The following is a 23,560-nucleotide window of genomic DNA, read 5'->3' as shown; positions in this document are numbered from 1 at the left end:
AGGGGCTAAATATCTTTTGATTTAAATAGCAGCAGGATACAGTGGGAAAAGTTCAAGTTTATAGACAAATATATATATATCCAAATCAAGTTATTATATACTCTGTAAACTGAGCAAGTTATTTAATCACTCCAAGGTTCAGTATTACCAATAACCTGGAGGTAATAATACCTTGTATGTCTGTTGTAAGAATTAAATGAGGTATATGATGTGTTACTACATAGTAGGTGTTCAACAAGTATTACCCTGCACCCCACATTTGGGCCTCGTCTCCCCTCCACTCCTAGCTCTTCAGTAGGGTGACCAGCTTGTCCTGGTTTGCCCAAGAATGTCCCAGTTTGAAAAACTGTGTGACCCACAACCCAGGAATCCCACACATCCTGGGAAAACAATTACAGTTGGTATCCTACTCCTTCATTATTTGGGGCCGAGAAAGGAAGGACTAGAGCTGTGACCTATTATTCCTTGCTTTAGGAATTCCTCAATATAAGATGCTTTAAAAGCACACTATTTCAATTTGCTGGGAAAGCTGAGAAGATTTCATTAGAAAATGTTTATTTTCCACTGGCTTTCCTTTATTGAAGTTATATACTTTCATAATTTAAAAATTCCTTTGAGACCTAAACACATCAAGATAAGGGAATTGAAGGACATTCTTCAGTGGTGTTAGGTCCTCAAAACCATGACTAAATAGGAACCTTTGATCTATTAGAGAAATATGCAAGGTTCTAGTAGAATCCTAGCACTAGGGCTATTCAAGACTTTAAGGATTACGTGGTCCAAATATCTAAATTGGGATCTAAAAAAATTTTGATACATTAACCTAAAAATATTTCCCTCTATATTCTTCCTTTTAAAAATCAGTTTAGTAACTGAATTGCTATGAATTTTCAGAAAAGCCTAATAAACTGAACTGAGAAAATGTTTGAAACAGTGGTGACACATGTGAGTATCTTTGAAAAAAGAATCTTTTACCTTGCAATGGGAAGGAGGGAAGCTGGCTCAGTTATTTGACTACACTCATCCAGCACAACAACAGGAAATTTAAGATCATTCATGCATGGAAATGGGCAGGCTGCACAGGTAACTCCAACTACCCGAACCTTTATGTTAAAAAAAATGTAATTAATTAAAAACTATTATAAGAAAATAAGATAATGAATCAAATAACTTTCTATAGGTTAAAATCAGAGAGCTAGTCCTAATTCAATTATTGGTGATCAGCAATCATGGACCACTTAATTCCACATTTTCATCATTCCCACATATAAAACGGAAATCACATCAAGATCTTTTTTGGTAATTTAAATATGTAAAGTATGCGGGAAGTGTTCCTGTTAAGGAAAAAGAAAGTACTTTTTCCCCTAAAGTAAAATAACTGATTGTTACAGAATGAGAAACAGGAATGTGTGGGACAAAATATAGGAAGTTGTAGAAGTCATGTTGGAAGTGAATTTTATGGGTTGTGGTTAAGGTTGGCTAAGATTTTATAGTTTTATAAGATTTTTCTAACAATTTTCTTATCAGATGAATCTTCATGCAAAACAAGAATTTGGTTTTCACTCTGTTAAAAAAAAAAAGGAAATCGCAAAATAGAGACTATTTTAGCCACAAATCCATTAATAAGAATAAAATGCACATTTTATTTTCACAAGGAAAGTAATATCAAGGATTAAGGAAATATCAAGGATGACATACATATTTTATCCTTCCAGATGTGGCTGAACAAATACAACATGTATTATATCAACACAGGCCAAAATCTTCAACAAAGAACAATGACTATATTAAAGAACTGTCTGTTGCTTAACCGTCAAGCACATTAGTATTTTGATTCATTTAAGAAGATGAAGGCGGCTAACTAATTGCAAACCACAGTTAATTAAAGTGTACTTGTAGCCTACAAGTATATTTGAATCTCACAAGTCTTGAATATTATAGTGGAATGCCATTATTCTCAAAGCAAAAAAATCTGGTAAAAGCTAGTATTTAATCTCAAATTTAATATAAACAATAGGAAAATTTATGCATTTTCTAATTGAATTTGGTCATTAGCCTAGTGGCCTACTATAAATATTTACATATGTTACACTATTGGTAAAAAGAGCAGTCCATTAAAACTGACCATATCTGTTTTAGCCAAATATGACCGGCAAAAATATTATAAACACTTTATTTTTCTTTTAAATACTAAGTAATATTGAACACACAGTTGCTTTCTACCAGTTGTTTTACTTCTTTTGTTAAAAACAAAACTCAAAATCCTGAAGCCATATTTGTATTAGAAATTCCACTGATTTTTAACATTAAGTACTTAAAATTATCAGAGGACAGCCATGTAACAATAACACTGCTCTTGTTACCACTCTGAAATTTCATTCATTATCTAATTTCTGTTCTTATATTTTACAAAAATAACCTTAGAATGAGAACCTAAAGTTATGAATCAGGTATCACTTCTTTTGTATGAAATTATAAGAAATTGCAAGAACCGTAAAGAACTAAGGTTTTTCTTTTAGAATTTTATTTTTTATCTTTTAATTTATTAATATTGCTCGGATTCTAACAGCAAAAGACATTTTGTTATTGATTTAGGAAGTAGTAAATTAACTATAAAGCATTTTTTTAAATTAACTTTTAAAATTTTAGGAACTTCTATGTTAGGTCTGAATGCCTTCTGATCTTAAGACTTTATAAATTTCTTAGAGAAAACTTAAAAAAAAATTTCCTCTAAAATAGTTTTCATTTGCAAATAGGTAACAGAAATAAGCAATATATATGTAGTAACTGGACTTTCATTTATAAAATTATCAAAGAAACCACCAACAGTTATTCTGACATATCATTATTATGTTGGGTGAAAAGAGCGCATAATGCTAAGCAGTTTACAGAATGACTCATTTGTATTAGTTATACATAGTCAAACTAAGCTTTTCTGAATTCAGTTGGGGAGAAAGGAGTACAGAGCTAACATAATACAATTAATAGAAAGCTAATCTGAAGCCCTCTGAGAACTTCTAAAATGAAAACTTGGAGGCCTGTTTTAGATTGGATTATTTTTAATTTCTCAGTTCCTCCCTATGAGAGTTTTACATATCCACACCTTTTTCCATTTTTTGCAGTGCTTTCCACCAGAGAAAAAGGTGAAATATATTTCCCTGCCTCAATGGTGTTGGGCTTGGCCATGTGACTGACCTATTTTTGCAAATGGAATATTAGTGGGTACGATATGAACAGAAACTTTAAATGCATTTGTGTGATCCAGCTGCCCTCTTGCATTTCTGCTATACATCAGACTATCAAATCCAGGCAGTTCTCAGAATTAGAGACTTGACCCCATAGCCTTAGACTTAGCCAGCAGTTGATTTGTAAAGTCCTAAATTTGTTGCCCTAAACTACTAAGATTTTGTTTGTTAAGCAGCATTATTTTAGCAATAGCTGATCAATCAATAGGTTGGTCTTTCCAAACCTTTTAAAGAAAGTCATCTTTATATACATGGCCCAAGAAGGCCAACAATTCTCTTTTCCTCCATCTCCCTTTCTTTTTCCCATGTTCTCCTTTCTTAGGAAAAAGTCCAGATTGATTTCCTTCTCTCCTAACACATGACACACAGGCTACCCTGATCCAAGCTTGATAAAGGGGGTAACGCTACTTAGCCTGAGATCCTGTATGCTCAGTCTTGGCTCCCAGTACATGGAAGCAGGGGTTTCTTAGCTTCTAAATTCCTGGATATGGACAAATCATGAAAGTCTTGGCTTTCTGGGAGGGCATCAAAGACAAATTTCATTTTATTTTGCCTTCTCTTCTGCTATTCCTCCTAGAATACAACCAAGTTTCATTTAAGTTGCCAGGAATCTATTTCTACCTCTTCAAGACTATAAAAGGTAATATAGAAATAGGAAGAAGGAGAAAAGATGAGTCATGGTGATTTGGATGTGTTCACAGATCTGAGGAATACTTCATAGCAAACATAAAATGTGCACTGGGTAGACAAAATCTAAGGAATCACATGTGCTCACTTTAGTTGAATCTAAGTTATCATAGTACTTTGTTTTATTTCTTTTTTTTTTTCTTAGTACTTTGTCTTATTTAAATAAAATATTTTTCCATCAATAGGAATAAAGAAAAGCTGACTAGAGAATATAATTTAAGAAACAAATTGAAGTTATTTCCTTATACCTGCTTCAGCAATGTTCTATTGGTGCCCAGTTTATGCTGCTCAATACTTTTTCTCACATAGACTCTTTCCATTGGGGTGAGATCTTCTTTCATTAGTGCATGTAGTTCTTTTAATTGCTCATTTTCATTTTCTGAGCCAGCATGCAAACTAAAAACAGAATGATATAAAAGAACATCCTCCTTTACTCCATATTTCACAGAGAAGTAAAATACAAATTTTCTAAGTCAGCCAAGAAGAAGACAAGGCTTTCTCACATCTTCAGAAACCAAATTTAAGGTAAGAGGTATATAAAATTATACTTCTCTGAACATTCTATGAGTTTTGGAATTTAGCATTCTTACCTATAAGGTAAAATTGGCTTAGCAATCTTCCTAACACTCCCAACTCTGACAAACTTTTCAAATCCAAGACTGATAAGCCTTTAAAGAAAGCACAGTAAGATAAACTGATTATTTAGAAAATAGGTTATAAAACAAAGTTGCATGTATTTATGTTATTAAATACATATAGCAGTTTATTTTAGAGCTATATAATTCAGTAAGAAATACTTAAACTCAAATAAAGGAAATGCAATATAGTTAAAGGATTTTTTTAAAACACGATTTTTAGAGAATTAAAAAATTTTTATTATTTTATGTTGAAGGTTCATGAACTGTTCACAAAATACCAATGCTAGCATTTATTACAAACAAAATTTCCCTAAAGACATAAAATATGGAAAACAATAGCTACCATTTATTTAGAATTGAGATTTATTAGGAAGTATTAGGTTTTACATACATTACTTCACTGAATACTCAGAACAGCTCTGTAAGATCTCTCATCATAGAGATGAAGACACTGATATACATAGGTGAGACAATTTTGCTGAGGACACTTAATAAGTGATGTAGTCACGATTCCTACCCAGCCAATTCTATCTAGCACCATAGACTGTGATCATTCCTCTACATATGTTACCCCCTATTACAGCTTTGTGAAGAGGAGCCCTCACATACTTTTCCCTCTTGTATATCTTCTATATGAGGTTGCCTCCCCTCAAATAATCTCCTTCTTGGCCCTACATGTTCTTGGCTGAATCTGAATTTTTACACGAGTATCTTATCTTTGGCCAAAATTTTCAGTTTGGTATTTGATTTTATCCTACCTACAAACTAATACATGAGCCTGTTATTGTTTCATGGATCCTGGCAGAAGATCAGAGACTCCTGGGTCAGAGACAAAGACCTTGTATTATAGGCATACATAACAAAAATATGCATGGACACTCAAGGCTCATGGTAGAGTGCCTCAACAATAACTTAAAATGTTAGCTACTTAAGTAAACTTGTTATACTTACACCAGAAGTACTCTGTCTACGGCTACATTAGTGGAAGAAGAAATGAGAAGTTTCCATGGCCTTGCATTTCCAACTGTAGGAGCTTCACTCTTTTCAAATAGCTGTACAAAGAACAAAATCACCACCGCCAGCAAATAACTCTTTCCTGCTCCAAAAACACCTAATTATTTTGAAGGAAGGGGGAAAAGAAAGGTAATATCATAAATAAATTCCCAAAAGCACAAGAAATATTTCACCCATCTATTTCCCTTCCTCCTTCATTTAATTAATTCATTCCAAAAAATAATGAGTGCTCACTATATACTAAATACGAGGGTTAAACAAATAAGCAAGAGACCTTCATCTTTAACAAGGTCTTAGCCTACTTAAGTAAACAGACAAGTAAAGGAAAAATGGCAAAATGATACGGTAAGCAACATTGTTACGGAAGCAGAGGAAGAAAATTTATAAGGAAGTGGGAATGTTTCCTAAAAATAAGAAATGGCAGAACTAAGGCTTATAGAAAAAGATAACCAGATTGCTTAGAGAAAGGGTCATTCTAAGTAGAGGAAGGAAAAAACATGCAGCTATAAAAAGGGCTTTAAGTATTCCCATACAGCCAATAGCAAAAAGCGAGATGAGGCTGATGACATAGGCAGGGGATAAATCATAAAGGCTCTGCTTGGCTATGGCTGATAAGTTTGAATTTTATCTTAAAGGATAGGGATGTCACTGAAGGATTTTAAGCAATGAAACTGACTCAATCAGATTAATGTTTTAGAAAAACTACTTGAGCAATAACTTAGAAAAAGGTAAAACTAGTGGTAGATTAGAAATCTGTATGAAATAATTATCATAATAAATGCTAACATTTACCTAGCGCCTTCTAGGTGCCAGGCACTTTTTCTTTATTAGAGATGTTGTGAGTTTACAAAAAAATCATGAATAAAATATGGGGTTCCCATAAACCACCCTATTAACACCATGCAGTGGTGTGGTACATTTGTTATAATTAATGAAAGCACATATTTATAAATGTACTATTAACTATAGTCCATGGTTTAAGTTTGGGTTCATAGTTCACGTTGTACAGTTCCATGAATCTTTTAAATTTTTATTCTAATAATAAACAACCTAAAATTTCCCCTTTTAGCTATACTCAAATATATAATTCAGTGCCGCTAATTACAGTCCCAGTGTTGTGCTACCATCACCACCATCCTTTACCAAAACTTTTCTATCATCCCAAATAGAATCTCTATACATTTTAAGTCTTAACTCTTTATTCCCCACTCCTACTCCATCCCCTGGTAACTTATATTCTAGTTTCTGACTTTGAGTTTGCTTATTCTAATTAGTTAGCAGTAGTGAAATCATACAATATTTATCCTTTTGTGTCTGGCTTATTTCATTCAACATGAGGTCTTCAAGCTTCATCCATGCTATTGCACGGATCAGAACTTCATTCCTTTTTATGCATGAGTAATATTCCACCGTGTGTATATACCTTTTTTTTATTATTATTATTCATTCATCAGTTGTGGACCCTTGGGTTGCTTCCTTCTTTTGGCAACTATGAAAAATGTTGCTATGAACAATGGCATGTAAATATCTGTCCAAGTCCTTGCTTTCAATTCTTCTTCATATATAACTTAAAGTAGGATTGTTGGGTCATATGGTAATTCTAGACTTTACTTTCTGAGGAACTCAGGCACTGTTTTAAGCCTTTTATAGAGGTAGATGCTATTGTATACCCACTTAACAGAATAGAAAATTAAAGCCTAGGATAAGTACCCACCTAAGATCATACAGCTAATAAATGAATGGTAGTAACGGATATAAATCTGGGATTCAAGTTCTAGAGTCCACATTGTTATCTGCTAGGATATATGGAGATATGATGAAGGTTTAGATTGAATTGGTACAAGTGGAGAGGAGAGTATCAATATGCAATATGATTTGCAGCTAGACGGGACATATCTCAGTGACTGATTTGATGGAAGGAGACAAACAGTAAGAGAAAGAGGAGATTAAGAGAGAGAATTGTATTCTTCCATGAAAATCAAGGAAGAGTACTACTTCAAAAAGAGCAGTCAATTGAAAAAGAGCAAGTAAGTAAACTTCTAAACTACTTCTAAAGTAGTTTAGAAGTTTGAGGTTAGTGAGAACTTTAGCAAAAGATGTTTTAGGAGTTTAGGAGTATGATGTAAACTGAGACTATAAAAAGTTAGAAACAGATGGAAGGTAAAAACAAACAACCCCAGAGACTTTCATGTATGAATTATTTCAGTAAGTTTTGCTTTAAAGAGAAGGAAAAAGGTACTAGCTAGAGGTGATATAAAGGAAAATGAGGTAGGAGAAAGGAGAAATTGAAGATAGAGTAGAGAGAAGAGCTACAGCTGGTGGATCAAAAAGGTGCTATAGGGAGGAAATAAAGCTTCACTGAGACAGAACTGAAGAAGGTCAGCAAAGTTCCAAACTTAGATAAGTTGGAGAAGGAGGGAAGGCCCTGAAGAGAGTTTCTATTATGCAACTCCATTTTCTGTTTTAGAGGCAGGATCAATTTCAGAGAGAGTAGGCAGGAGCAAGCATGAGGTCAGGAGAAGAATGAAGGTGTGAAATAGCTACTTGAATCTTTTTGACTAGAAAATTACACAGAAGTAGACTGAGTTACAGAAATTTACATAAAAAAATATTTACTTGAACGTTTTTTCCTTCTTGCTACTTACCATGTATGATTGTGATCGGGAGAGTATGAGTTCGCAGTTCCTCTACTTCTTCAGCACTTTCATGGGACGCCATCATTTTAGCTATCTGAATCAGAGCTGTAGCTTGATCCTTGTTTAACCTATGTGCCTGAATTAACTCATTAGCTAACTGCAATATTTCTTCTGGGCTGAGTAGTTCAAATTTTGTGTTGCTATTTGTAAAGGCTGGGGGGATAAATTTTCTTTTATTGATTCTCTTGCTGCTAACTGTAGTTGGGGAAGACCTAGTCAAAGGAAGTAAGTAAAACCAAAGAAAAACAAGGGGTTTTTGAAATAGGTTAGTAGACCTATTCATAACTAAGCCTTCATTTTTTAAGCATCAAAGAGAACATATTTATTTTTAAGGGGACAAATGGATACTTATTCCAATTTGGAGGAACATGGAAGAGATAAGAAAACTAACATATGTTGAATATCTACTAAGTGCTGGCATTATGCTAAGCATTTTATATGTTATTTGATGCAATCTTCACAACAAAAGGGAGTAGTTAATTATCCCAAAAATAGGCACAGAAATGTTAAATTTTTTTTCTCCAGAAGCACATCATTAATAAGTGGTGGGCTGACTTTAAAGCCCATGAGCTATTAGCTGAATTAGATAATTAATAAAGCTTCTTTTTCAAGTAAAGCTGCATTAAATAAATTGATTTCATTTCTATTTTTATAAAGACAGAATTCATTTCAAAGTGAATAAATTACAGAATAGAATCATAAGGATATTTATTTTTTACCCAGGACTTTTTCTGAGAAAAATGAAACGACACAGATTTGTAATGACATTCAAAATTAGAGAAATAGATATTTTCTATCATTTTAATATATTTAATCTAAAATTACTTCCAATTTTTAAAAAAAGGGACATGGTACTTGAGAACCTCAAATTGAGACACAGGTAATGTCAACAATAAACTTAATATTGATATACATAGAGATTTAAGCCATAAAATGTTTCTTTAAAGTGTTAAATATCTGCAGTATAAAAATATAAATGCACAAAAAAATAAAATCAGTAATCAAAAGATCCTTAAGAAATTACACCTTGACAAAGGGAAAAACTATTACACTAAGATTTATTAACTGGAACCATCATAAATAAGTGAATAGAGGGATACAGAGTAAATTTCCCTTTCTCTTTTTAACTACTGACAGTGATCTCAAAATCCCTAAAAGAAGATTGAAATTTTATTGCCTACATTTATGTAATGTGCTTTTGTTTTTATTGCATTTTCATATTCATTTTTTTCAAATTCTTTTTTTTTTTTTTTTTTTTTTTTTTTTTTTTTTTTTTTTTTTTTTTTTTTTTTTTTTCTGATCATTTGTTTTTTTTTTTTTTTTTTATTTATTTTTTTTTTTTTTATTAACGGAAAGAAAAAAAAGAAATTAACACAACATTTAGAAATCATACCATTCTACATATGCACTCAGTAATTCTTAACATCATCACATAGATGCATGATCATTGTTTCTTAGTACATTTGCATCAGTTTAGAGGAACTAGCAACACAACAGAAAAAGATATAAAATGTTAATATAAAGAAAAGAAATAAAAGTAGTAGTAATAGTAAAAAACAACAACAACAAACAAATCAACAAGCAAACAAAAACAAAAAAAAAACCCTATAGCTCAGATGCAGCTTCATTCAGTATTTTAACATGATTACTTTACAATTAGGTATTATTGTGCTGTCCATTTTTGAGTTTTTGTATCTAGTCCTGTTGCACAATCTGTATCCCTTCAGCTTCAATTACCCATTGTCTTACCCTGTTTCTAACTCCTGCTGAACTCTGTTACCAATGACATATTTCAAGTTTATTCTCGAATGTCCATTCACAACAGTGGGACCATACAGTATTTGTCCTTCAGTTTTTGGCTGGATTCACTCAGCATAATATTCTCTAGGTCCATCCATGTTATTACATGGTTCACAAGTTTATCTTGTCTTAAAGCTGCATAATATTCCATCGTATGTATATACCACAGTTTGTTTAGCCACTCTTCTGTTGATGGAGATTTTGGCTGTTTCCATCTCTTTGCAATTGTAAATAACGCTGCTATAAACATTGGTGTGCAAATGTCCGTTTGTGTCTTTGCCCTTAAGTCCTTTGAGTAGATACCTAGCAGTGGTATTGCTGGGTCGTATGGCAATTCTATATTCAGCTTTTTGAGGAACCGCCAAACTGCCTTCCACAGTGGTTGCACCCTTTGACATTCCCACCAACAGTGAATAAGTGTGCCTCTTTCTCCGCATCCTCTCCAGCACTTGTCATTTTCTGTTTTGTTGATAATGGCCATTCTGGTGGGTGTGAGATGATATCTCATTGTGGTTTTGATTTGCATTTCTCTAATGGCCAGGGACATTGAGCATCTCTTCATGTGCCTCTTGGCCATCCGTAATTCTTCTTCTGGTAGGTGTCTGTTTAAGTCTTTTTCCCATTTTGTAATTGGGTTGGCTGTCTTTTTGTTGTTGAGTTGAATAATCTCTTTATAAATTCTGGATACTAGACCTTTATCTGATATGTCGTTTCCAAATATTGTCTCCCATTGTGTAGGCTGTCTTTCTACTTTCTTGATGAAGTTCTCTGATGCACAAAAGTGTTTAATTTTGAGGAGCTCCCATTTATTTATTTCCTTCTTCAGTGTTCTTGCTTTAGGTTTAAGGTCCATAAAACCACCTCCAGTTGTAAGATCCATAAGATATCTCCCAACATTTTCCTCTATCTGTTTTATGGTCTTAGACCTAATGTTTAGATCTTTGATCCATTTTGAGTTAACTTTTGTATAGGGTGTGAGAGATGGGTCTTTTTTCATTCTTTTGCATATGGATATCCAGTTCTCTAGGCACCATTTATTGAAGAGACTGCTCTGTCCCAGGTGAGTTGGCTTGACTGCCTTATCAAAGATCAAATGTCCATAGATGAGAGGGTCTATATCTGAGCACTCTATTCGATTCCATTGGTCGATATATCTATCTTTATGCCAATACCATGCTGTTTTGACCACTGTGGCTTCATAGTATGCCTTAAAGTCAGGCAGCGCGAGACCTCCAGCTTCGTTTTTTTTCCTCAAGATGTTTTTAGCAATTCGGGGCACCCTGCCCTTCCAGATAAATTTGCTTATTGGTTTTTCTATTTCTGAAAAATAAGTTGTTGGGATTTTGATTGGTATTGCATTGAATCTGTAAATCAATTTAGGTAGGATTGACATCTTAACTATATTTAGTCTTCCAATCCATGAACACGGTATGCCCTTCCATCTATTTAGGTCTTCTGTGATTTCTTTTAACAGTTTTTTGTAGTTTTCTTTATATAGGTTTTTTGTCTCTTTGGTTAAATTTATTCCTAGGTATTTTATTCTTTTAGTTGCGATTGTAAATGGGATTCGTTTCTTGATTTCCGCCTCAGCTTGTTCATTACTAGTGTATAGAAAAGCTACAGATTTTTGAATGTTGATCTTGTAGCCTGCTACTTTGCTGTACTCATTTATTAGCTCTATTAATTTTGTTGTGGATTTTTCTGGGTTTTCTACATATAGTATCATATCGTCTGCAAACAGTGATAGTTTTACTTCTTCCTTTCCTATTTTGATGCCTTGTATTTCTTTTTCTTGCCTAATTGCTCTGGCTAGAACTTCCAACACAATGTTGAATAATAGTGGTGATAGTGGACATCCTTGTCTTGTTCCTGATCTTAGGGGGAAAGTTTTCAATTTTTCCCCATTGAGGATGATATTAGCTGTGGGTTTTTCATATATTCCCTCTATCATTTTAAGGAAGTTCCCTTGTATTCCTATCTTTTGAAGTGTTTTCAGCAGGAAAGGATGTTGAATCTTGTCAAATGCCTTCTCTGCATCAATTGAGATGATCATGTGATTTTTCTGCTTTGATTTGTTGATATGGTGTATTACATTAATTGATTTTCTTATGTTGAACCATCCTTGCATACCTGGGATGAATCCTACTTGGTCATGATGTATAATTCTTTTAATGTGTTGTTGGATACGATTTGCTAGAATTTTATTGAGGATTTTTGCATCTGTATTCATTAGAGAGATTGGTCTGTAGTTTTCTTTTTTTGTAATATCTTTGCCTGGTTTTGGTATGAGGGTGATGTTGGCTTCATAGAATGAATTAGGTAGTTTTCCCTCCACTTCGATTATGTTGAAGAGTTTGAGGAGAGTAGGTACTAATTCTTTCTGGAATGTTTGATAGAATTCACATGTGAAGCCGTCTGGTCCTGGGCTTTTCTTTTTAGGGAGCTTTTGAATAACTAATTCAATCTCTTTACTTGTGATTGGTTTGTTGAGGTCGTCTATTTCTTCTTGAGTCAAAGTTGGTTGTTCATGTCTTTCCAGGAACCTGTCCATTTCTTCTAAATTGTTGTATTTATTAGCGTAAAGTTGTTCATAGTATCCTGTTATTACCTCCTTTATTTCTGTGAGGTCAGTAGTTATGTCTCCTCTTTCATTTCTAATCTTATTTATTTGCATCCTCTCTCTTCTTCTTTTTGTCAATCTTGCTAAGGGCCCATCAATCTTGTTGATTTTCTCATAGAACCAACTTCTGGTCTTATTGATTTTCTCTATTGTTTTCATGTTTTCAAATTCTTTTTTAATCACCATTTTTTAATACTGTGCCAGTTTGAAACTGTTGTGTACCCCAGAAAAGCCATGTTTTCTCATCTTCATTCAATATTGTTGGGTGGGATCTTTTTTATTATGTTGTTACAATGGAGAAGGAACCCATTCATTTGTGGGTGGGACAGTTTGATTAGGTAGTTCCTATGCAGACATGTCTCTACCCATTCAAGGTGGGGTCACTTACTGGAGTCCTTTAGAAGGGGGTCATTTTGGAAACAGCTTTAGAGCCCACACAGCCAGGGGATTTTTGGAGATGCAGAAAGAAAATGCCCCTGAGGAAGCTGTTTTGAAAGGAGAAGCCAGGAGAGAAAGCTAGCAGATGTTGCCATGTGCCTTCCCAGCTGACAGAGAAACCCTGAATGTCATCAGCCCTCTCTTGAGTCAAGGTATCTTTCTCTGGATCTTAGTTTGCACATTTTTTTTATGGCTTTAGAACTGTAAATTTGCAACTTAATACATTCCCTTTTTAAAAGCCATTCAATTTCTGGTATATTGTATTTCCACAGCTTTAACAAACCAAAACAAATACCAATGACCCAAAGGTAAATAATGACTTACATTGCTAATAGGTGTGGTGTTAGAGGTAGAGTAGCTGGATTAAAGTAGTTCTGAATGTTTTTCAAAGTGGTCAGCTCTGCGCTAGCATTACAAACTAATAATGCATGAACCACTGCTGTAGAAAGGATGCAGAAAATGAATATATAACATAAATAAAATGAACTATAAAAAACTCTGTATTAAATTTCTGTATGACTATTGAATTAATAATAGAAAATAAATCCTAAATTACATGCAGAGGTCCACATACTTTTATCCATTAAACTACTATACTAACTGCTCATTTACAGTTTACATAGTGATACCCATAAGTTATGTATTTTGTATAAAATCTGGACTTCCATAAATTAACAAATGAACAAGAACAACTATTTTGAGTTACTGACAGAGATTTCCATTTAATCAGCATACTACCTTGGGGCTATAACTTTAATAATTTTTGAACATTTTCTTGCATTTATAGCTCAATTATGTTACATAAATATATAGAAAACAGAAAATTAGAATGCTGATATTGGTTAGGAAATACATGAAACAAATATGAAGATATTCTTATGAAAAATGAAAAATGTTCACTTTATTAGTCTCTTATTGAACTGAAGCTGGTTGACTAGATTTATCCAGTTATGAAAGGAAGGACCAAAAATTAAAAACATATATAAAATATTAGAAATGTGCCAATCAACACTATCTTTAATGAGGTGTGGGCCAAGTTACACTACCAAAAATTATTTTAGAGATCATAATGCATAGAAAAGGGGTGCATAGGTAGTTCAGTGGTAGAATTCTCACCTGCCATGTGGGAGACCTGGGTTTGATTGCTGGCCCATGCACCCCACCAAAACAAAACAAAAGTTGTGAACAAAATTCCCTATGATATACATATCACATATATGCCTCTGTGTGTGTATATATAGATATAAAAATACATATATGTACAGAGAAACATTTTTAAAAATGCATAGAGAAGGCTACTCATGCAGAGAAGTAGATAGGTACTTGGCTCTCCTTTATTAGAAAAGAAAAATAAGGCCGATACCTACTATCTTATTAAGAATTACTCAAGATAAGGCGGGCCACGGTGGCTCAGCAGGCAAGAATGCTTGCCTGCCATGCCAGAGGACCCGGGTCCGATTCCCGGTGCCTGCCCATGTGAAAAAAAAAAAATTACTCAAGATAGATGATAAAATACCCTTAATGTAAAAATCACACCTTTTATTCAACCTCTTGCAAAAATCTCTTACAAAATGTACAAGACCTTAATGTAAAAATAAATTATTTGTTCACTACATGTACCTTCAAATAAACCAAGAGGCATTGATTATATATATACCATATATAGATTGTTCCTATGTTGAGAATGTTTGTATGTTTGTTTGTTAAGGTTTTCAATACAAATATTTTTTTTAAATGACAAAAAAAAAATAAACCAAGAGAGTTAGAACTTGAAGTAACCAGTCGAGAAAATTACAGAAACCAGTATATGCCATGTAAAGTTCACTGTTAATGAAATATTTGAGTGAGGGTTAAATAGTTTGTTATATTGTTAACCCTCCGGAACTTGAACTGCAGGGATATTTATATATTCAGCTTACATATACATTTTCAGGAACTCATTGTTTACAATAGTAGGAATGGGCATATATGTTTTTTGTTTTTTGGCTTTAATCAAACAATCTCACACTTAGTTAGCATCTTTGCTCTCAGTGCATTCCATGTCTGTTACTCATTCTTAAATAAATTAAGATTGGCATGGTACTACTTACTGTTAGTGGGCCAACTGGAAGGAAAATAGCCATTCAAAGGCAGTAGCTCCACTTCATTGAAAGATGATGGTCCATAGAAAGTACTACATGCAATGAAAGTATCCAGTTCAAAGTCTAGGGTTTTTGAAACCACCCACAAATCATCTGAAAACACAATTTTTAAAAAGGAATGAGAACCTTGGGTCGGGGAGATAAGATGAGTTAAGCGTTATATTTGAACGTAGGTTGCTATAAAAGTACTAGATTCGGCTTTGATTTGTGAGTTCACAGATACTTATTACGTTATTTAAGGCAGCTAAATAAATAGATAAAAGTAACCTATGTAAAGACCAATGACAAGAAATGTCCTGAAACCAAAAACTGTGATTAATTTTGCATACCTAAGGTAGTTTTACAAAAAATCTTCTTAAAGGATTCTATTTCCAAAAATGCAAAATTTAAGATACAGTGTCAAATTGTGCAGGTAAAGCTGAATGTGAGAATGATAGATGGAGGAGGGCTGGGGGCACATATGAAACCAGAAGGAGAAATAGACGATAAAGACTGAAACAATATAATCTAGAAATGCCTAGAGTGTACAATGATAGTGACTAAATATACAAATTAAAAAATGTTTTTGCATGAGGAAGAACAAAGGAATGTGAATACTGCAAGGTGCTGAGAACAGATGGTCATTCATATTTTATAACTTCAACTTCTATGTGAGAATAAAGCAAGAAATGTTTTTGGTACAAAATTTATATTTTGACTAGTGCATTTCCTAATATAATGTATATGGACAGTTTAATTGAGAACCATAAATACATGGAACCTCGAATAGGGCATGAGATTTTGTAGCTCTGTCCAGGTTACTGTGATAGCCCGATAAATCCCAGAGTGATCTGAACAGTTAATAAAGAAGTATTTGCAAAGTCCCCTTGGGGAAATGGGGAGAAAGGGGGAAAATTCAACTTCCCCATTTGGAGAATTTCTGATATTTCTGCAAGCAGTGGGGATAACCAAATCAATAGGCTGAGCCATCAGTGTTGGGGTTTGTCCCTACAAAACTTATTCCTTCAAAGGACAGGCTAAGCCTACTAAAAATTAGGCCCAAGAGTCACACCCAGAGAACCTCTTTTCTTGCTCAGATTGGCCTCTCTCTTTAAGCCAACTCAGCATGTGAACTCACTATCTTCCCCTGCTACATGGGACATGACTCCCAGGGGTGTGAATCTCCCTGGCAATGTGGGACAGAAAGCCTGGGAGAAGCCACAACCTGGCATCAAGAGATCAAGACAGCCTTCTTGACCAAAACGGGGAAGAGAGAAATGAGACAAAATAAAGTGTCAGTGACTGAGAGATTTCAGAGTTAAGAGGCTATGCTGGAGGTTATTCACAATATAAATATCCCTTTTTAGTTTATGGTGTATTGGAGTGGCTAGAGGGAAGTATCCAAAACTGTTGAGCTGTATTCCAGTACCCTAGTTTCTTGTTATACAAGACAAGGCAATTGTATAACGATAAAACATTTACAATGTGACTGTGTGATTGTGAGAACCTTGTGTCTGATGCTCCTTATATCCAGGGGATGGACAGATGAACAAAAAATATGGATAAAAATAAGTAAATAAATGATAGGAGGGACAAAGTTTAAAATAAATTGGGTAGATATTAGAGGGAGGGGTGAGGGGTATGGCATATACGAGTTTTTTTCTTTTTTCTTTTTATTTCTGTTGCTAGAGTGATGCAAATGTTCAAAAAATGATCATGGTGATGAATATACAACTATGTGATGATATTGTGAGCCACTGATTGCAAACCATGTCTGGAATGTTTTTATGTCAAGAATATATGTTTGTATGTTAACTTTTTACAATAAAAATATTAAAATAAAAAATATATTGTGCAGGTAATGAAAGAAGTATCAATAAACCTCATCAGATTTTTCAGTTTATTTTCATATTAAGACAAAGTACAATTAGACCAGTATATGAATTTATATGATGCCAAGAACTTAGTGTGACTTTTTAAAAAAATTAAAACATTTTTGGTATATTTTTAATAAAGATTTAAAATATATGATTTTAAAATATGTAAAAATGGTCTAACTCATTACACAATAGTTTATCATTTATATTACTATCAAACAATACTTTAAAAAAATCTCTTTAGTGTAAAGGATTAACAGAGCTATAAGTAACTGAGACACAAGGCTAGGCTCAGTACCTGACATGATCAGGTTAACTTACCTTTGCTATAAATTGAAGAACTTTCCTTCCTATTCAGCTTAAGATAAAGTTTACTTTTAGGTTCATTATAAAACTCAGGATTTACAGTAGTGAACTTCTTTAGCTTCCCATACTGTTTTCTCTGAAAATCAAATCCTTTTCTGCAAAATGAAGTAAAAAACAAAAATGAATTTGAATGTTAAAGTATCAATTGTTTTAAATCTTGGAAATACAGTTTGAAAAGGAAAGAACCAGGGTGTATGTGTATATACTTTCAGATGTGTACACAAAATACAAATATACTTGAAGAGATATTATCAACTTGGCAAGATAAGATATCCCCTGAAAAATACTCCCCAGAGATTCAGCAAACAAAATGACAAATCCCACTTGTTTAGAACTTTGGAGGAAGGTAGACTGGAGAGGGACTCCACAAATGTGGAATCAAAGAAAAAGAAAACATCAGGTAGGAAATTTTTATCCCAAACTGCCAATCTGTTCCCCTCCCTAACCCTTGGTCCCAGGCAGCTTCGGAGTCCCTTAGAAATGGTGACCTGGATCTCTCTGGCTGTGAACAGAGACTATAGAGCCACTCACAGCAGCAAGTTAGAATTCCCATGCCTCCCAAGATAAGGGATACAAGTCCACAGAGACCCAAGGGTGAATATAAGTCACTGAGGAGTGCTGCAAACCAAAGGGCCCCCAGGAGGGAAAAAAAGAGAGAGAGACTATTATCACTGGCAAGAACTGTTGTGCTCTCACTCAATCCAGTTTTTGTTAACCAGAGCACCTAAACACAAAACAGACTTTCCTGAAGTAACCCATCTTTTTGGATTAAGCCCATCTGGCTGCCCAGGATGGGATACCATAATGGGCAAGTAACCAGAAGTGGAAAAGCCTTACAGGAAAAAAAAGGGGAATAGCTTAAACTGAACTGCTGTAAAATAGGTTGGGTTCCAGAACTGAAAAGTCTAAGGAAAAAGGGGCACTGATTGAGGGAGAGAAATGAAACAAACTATAGGAGTTGCTGAAAAAATTCTGCACAAAAACAGAAAAGATCAAGATTCTCAGAAAAGGAAGAGAGGAAAGGAGACTTTCTTCTGAAGGTGAAACAGTTACTCAGAAAGTACAATCTTAAAAACTGCATTGCATATCCAGAGCAAGAATCAGAGAGGAAGAGCTCAGAAAATGTGAACAGTTAAATACTGGCTATGTTAAAGGTCTAGAACAAATTGGAGTAAGCATTAAAGAAGAACGTTAATACAAAGCCAATCAATCAGCAATGAAACCCTAGTAATGAAGGAGCAATGGATCTTCCGAATTAACTCATTGTACCAGTTTGAATCTGTGCAGGACCCCAGAAAATCCATGTCCTTTAATCCCCATTCAGTATATTACTGGCTGGGAGCATTCTGACTGTTCCCATGGAGATGTGGCCCACTCAATTGTGGTTGGTAACTTTTGATCAGATAGCTTTCATGGAGTTGTGACTACACCCATTAATCCTTTAAAAGAGGAAACATTTTTGAGAGAGTCCCTTTTTAGAGCCACAAGAAAGCCACAGCAGAGCTGAGCAGAGAGAGCCATGATGCGAAGAAACCAGAGCCCACGAGCCAGCAACCTTTGGAGATGAAGGAGATCGCCCCCGCAAAAGCTTCATAAAACAAGAAGCTGGGGGAGAAAGCTAGCAGACTGTTGCCATGTTTGCCACTTGCCTTCCCAGTAGAGAGAGAAATGCTGAACCCATTGGCCTTTTGTGAGCGAAGGTAACTTCTTCGTGCCTTAATTTGGACATTTTTATAGCCTTGCTTTAATTGGGACATCTTCTTGGACTTTGAACTGCAAACTAGCAACTTATTAAATTCTTCTTTATAAAAGCCATTCCATTTACGGTATATTGCATTCTGGCAGCTAGCAAACTAGAGCAAATCTTGGTACCAGAAGTGGGGTGCTGCTGCAATTTGCAAATACCAAGAATGTTGGAATGGCGATTTAAATGGATAAGCAGAAGATTTTGGAGAACTTGTGAAAAGCTTGATACAGAAGGCCTAGAATACTCTGAAGAGACTGTTAGTAGAAATTTGAACTCTTAAGATACCTCTGATGAAGCTCTACACAGAAATTAGGCATGTGTTATTGCAAACTGGAAGGAAGGTGATCCTTGTTTTAAAATTGCTGATAATTTGGCAAAGTTGACTAATGGCTCTATTGGAAGGCAGATTTTAAAAGCCATGAACTTGGATACTTAGCAGATGAGTGCTCCAAATTAAATGTGGAAAGTGCAGCCTGGTTTTTCCTCGCAGCTTATAGTGAAAGGCAACAGGACAGAGATAAGCTGAAAACTGAACTTCTGAGTACAAAGAAACCAGAAATTGATGTTCTGGAAAATTCTGGGCTTCCAGGAAGGGAAAACCCAGAGAACAGTGCCCCATGTGAGGATTTGGCCAAATGTGGAACCAATCAGCCATTTCAGAGAAAGCCAGAAAACATGGACTTATCCAGGAAAGATTTGTGAAAACTCCTTATGTCTGATGAGCATGGTGTGAGGCTACCACATAGAAAGCCAAAGAGAGTGTTGTGCAATCTCTATAAAGAGAACCACTGCTATTTGGGACTGAGAGGGACAGAGAACAGACACATTGGAGTAAAAATAACTTCAGAGGTAAAGCCATGGAGGCTAGGGTCTGAAGTCAAGAAGCCTCAGGCCAGGAGAGCAGACCCACCCAAGTATGTGGAGAGGGTGAGTTTGCCCAGAAGACAGAGGATGGGCCTTCAATCTCATTACAGTAGAAGTCATGCTGCCTCAGGCCCTGCAGAGGGTGAAGCACATTCCTCAGGATTTGGGGAGAGCTTGGCTGCCACCACATGGATGGGTTGAATGTGTGCCCCAGAGATGGCAGAGAACCCAAATACAGCCTCGGGGAGATTGGGGCTGAGAATAAGGCGGTTTCCCAATGTCCCTCAAGGTTGCCATCAGAGAGAGGCAGGCCTCTGTGTAGGCCCTTAGAAGGGGTGGGACTGCTGCTTTCTAAAGCCCCGAAGATAAACGACTCGCAGAGTTTAAAATCTAATGGACTTTGCCCTGCAGGTTTTCAAAACCTGTGACTCTGTGTTCCTTCCAATTCCTCCCTATAGAAACAGGTATATGTTTCCTGTGATTGTTCCTCGTTTTTATGTTAGCAGCAAACAACTTGTTCTGAGTTTTACAGGTCCAGAGCCAGAGGAGAATGTTGTCTTAAAACAGACCATACCTGTAACTGATTTTGATGAGATTTATACTGCTTCTGACATTGTATTATATTTGTATTGTTACTGAAACGTTTTAAGGCATTCTGATATTGTTATGGAATTCATATATTTTACATTTGGAAAGAACATGTCTTTTTGGGGCCCAAAGGGTAGAATGTGCCAGTTTTGAATCTGTGATGAACCCCAGAAAAGCCATGTCCTTTAATCCTCATTCAATATTACCAGCTGGGAGCATTCTGATTGTTCCCATGGAGATATGACCCGCTCAATTGTGTAACTTTTGATCAGATAGCTTCTACAGAGTTATGACTCCCCCCATTAATCCTCTAGAAGAGAAAACATTTTGGAGAGAGTCCCTTTTTAGAGCCACAAGAAAGCCCCAGCAGACTGAGCAGAGCCATGAGGCCAAGCAACCAGAGTCCGCCTGGCAGCAACCTTCAGAGATGAAGAAGAACACCCTGGCAGGAGCTTTAGGAAACGAGAAACTGGGAGAGAAAGCTAGCAGACTGTGACCATGTTCACCACGTGCCTTCCCACTTGAGAGAGAAATGCTGAACCCATTGGCCTTTCTTGAGTGAAGGTAACTTTTTCTTGCTGTCTTAATTTGGACATCTTTATAGCCTTGCTTTAATTGGGACATTTTTTTGGCCTTAGAACTGTAAACTAGCAATGTATTAAATTCGCCTTTTAAAAAGTCATTCAGTAGAGCTGAATGATCAAAATAAGAATGTTTGCGTTTGTTTGGTGTTTTTTGGTATTTAAAAAAAAAATTAAAAAATAAGAAAAAAAAACATTCAGTTTCTGGTATATTGCATTGTGGCAGCTAGAAAACGAGAAACCCCTTTCCGGGATGTCCCTGAAGGACAGTGGTGAGGGGAAATCCTCCCAGTGGGCAGAACTTCGAACCTGGTTGTTCAATTTGCTTAGAAGGAGAACTGGCCAGAGGTGTGTCTGTATACTGATTCATGGGATGTTGCTAATGGTTTGGCTGGATGGTCAGAGACTTGGAAAGAACATGATTGGAAAATTGGTGACAAAGAGGTCTGGGGAAGAGATATGTGGATAGACCTTTCTGAGTGGGCTAAAAACATGAAGAAAAGTGCATGCCTAGACATTAGCAAAAAACTAGAAACCATGCTAACAAACAGAAAGATAAAGCTTAATCAAGGGTGCAAGTTAAAACTTCAGAGGAGACTCAGAAGTTGGAACAACTAATCAAAGATGTTCAAATAAATCTCCTGAATCAATTCAAGGAGTTGGAAGAAAATATAGACACAAAGAGAAAGGATATTAAGGAGACAATGTGTGAGCATAAAGAAGAATTTGAAAGTACAAAAAGAAACATAAGAGAAACTATAGGATGAAAGGCACATTAGTAGAGGTTAAAAATATACTAGAGGCATAAAAGAAGAGATCTAAACATGCAGAAGAAAGAATCAGCAAATAGAACACAAGTCAGTTGAAATCATATGATCAGAAACACAGAGAGCAAAGAGAATAGAAAAAATTGAGCAGTGTGTCAGGGGTCTGAGTGACAGCACAAAGCATGCAAATATAAGCATCACGGGTGTCCCAGAAAGGGCAGAAAGAATATTTGAGGAAATAATGGTCAAAAACTTTTCAACTCTTATGAGTGATATAAATATATATGTCTAAGAAGCTCAACATTCTCCAAACAGAATAAATGCTAATACACATACTCTGAGACACATACTAATCAGAATTTCAAAAGCCAAAGGTAAAGAGAATTTTGAGAGCAGCAAGAGAAAAGTGATTTATCATGTACAAGTGAAACAGAACAAAAAGCTAAATGCCAATTTCTCATCAGAAGCCATGTAGGCAAGAAGGAAGTGGTATGATTTATTTAAGGTACTGAAAGGGAAAAACGCCAGCCAAAAATTCACTATCTGGCAAAACTGTCCGTCAAAAATAAAGGGGAATTAAAAATACTCACAAACAGAAAGTGGGTGAGTTCATCAACAAAAGACAGGACAGAATGGCTTGGAGTAGTGTGACGAAATGAAGATCATCAGTATGGGTAGCTGTGCTGATTGAATCTGTTGTGAACCCCAGAAAACCCAAGTCCTTTAATCCTCATTCAGTACTGCTGGAAGGGAGCTTTTTTTGTTTGTTTTTGTGCAATAAATTTCCAAGTATATTATAGAACAGATTTTAATGTTTGGTATGGTTTTCAGTTCCATGATTTTTCATTTTTTCTTCTAGCTACTATAAGACATTGGAAAACCAAATGGAATATCAGTATAATGGTTCATCAGTCATACTCATGTGTTAAATTCTATCTTCTGCGTTATACTCCTCTTTAAATAACATTTATATATAAGCAATAAATTTCAAAGTACATTGCAACACTTAGTTGTAGAACAGATTTCAGAGTTTGGTATGGGTTACAATTCCATAATTTTAAGTTTTTATTTCTAGCTGCTCTAAAGTACTGGAGGCTAAAAGAAATATCAACATAATGATTGAGCATTTATACACATTTCTTAAACCCGACCTTCTCTGTATAACTCTATCATCACTATGATCTTTCCCCCACTCTTTACGGGTATTTGGGCTATGCTCATTGTCACTTTTTCATGCTGAAAGGAGGTGTCAATAATATGGGATAGGGGGATGGAACTAGCTGATGTTCTAGAGAGGTTTGCCCCTCTGCATTTCAGGACTCACCTGGTCCAGGGACTGATATAGAGGTTGTAGGTTTTGCAAAGTTACACTAGGGCATGGAACTTTTTGTAGAATCTTATATAATGCCCTAGGCATTCTTTAAGATTGGCAGGAATGGGTTTGGCAAGTTATGATAGGTAGCAGTGTCTAACTGAAGCATATGTAAGAGTGACCTCTAATGTAGCCTCTTG

General features: G+C 35.2%; 1 protein-coding gene across 12 annotated transcripts in view; it reads right to left on the bottom strand.

Moving 5' to 3' along the window:
* ZGRF1 (zinc finger GRF-type containing 1) overlaps positions 1-23,560 on the bottom strand; it is a 250,677-nt gene that overhangs the window by 26,986 nt on the left and 200,131 nt on the right. For 11 of the 12 annotated variants that reach the window (XM_077142512.1, XM_077142513.1, XM_077142510.1 and 8 more), the window contains 8 exons: positions 17,457-17,596; positions 15,229-15,372; positions 13,463-13,577; positions 8,230-8,492; positions 5,522-5,681; positions 4,523-4,600; positions 4,181-4,328; positions 976-1,103 (listed from right to left, as the gene is read on the bottom strand). In XM_077142512.1, coding sequence (XP_076998627.1) covers positions 976-1,103; positions 4,181-4,328; positions 4,523-4,600; positions 5,522-5,681; positions 8,230-8,492; positions 13,463-13,577; positions 15,229-15,372; positions 17,457-17,596 — 1,176 coding nt within the window. The remainder of the gene's footprint in view (positions 1-975; positions 1,104-4,180; positions 4,329-4,522; positions 4,601-5,521; positions 5,682-8,229; positions 8,493-13,462; positions 13,578-15,228; positions 15,373-17,456; positions 17,597-23,560) is intronic. The other variant, XM_077142504.1, reaches the window with a different exon arrangement.

The sequence above is a fragment of the Tamandua tetradactyla genome, chromosome 24 (genome assembly GCF_023851605.1).
Source record: "Tamandua tetradactyla isolate mTamTet1 chromosome 24, mTamTet1.pri, whole genome shotgun sequence".
Classification (NCBI taxonomy): domain Eukaryota; kingdom Metazoa; phylum Chordata; class Mammalia; order Pilosa; family Myrmecophagidae; genus Tamandua; species Tamandua tetradactyla.
Note: the sequence above shows the minus strand (reverse complement) of the source record. Positions and strands in the feature narration are given on the sequence as shown.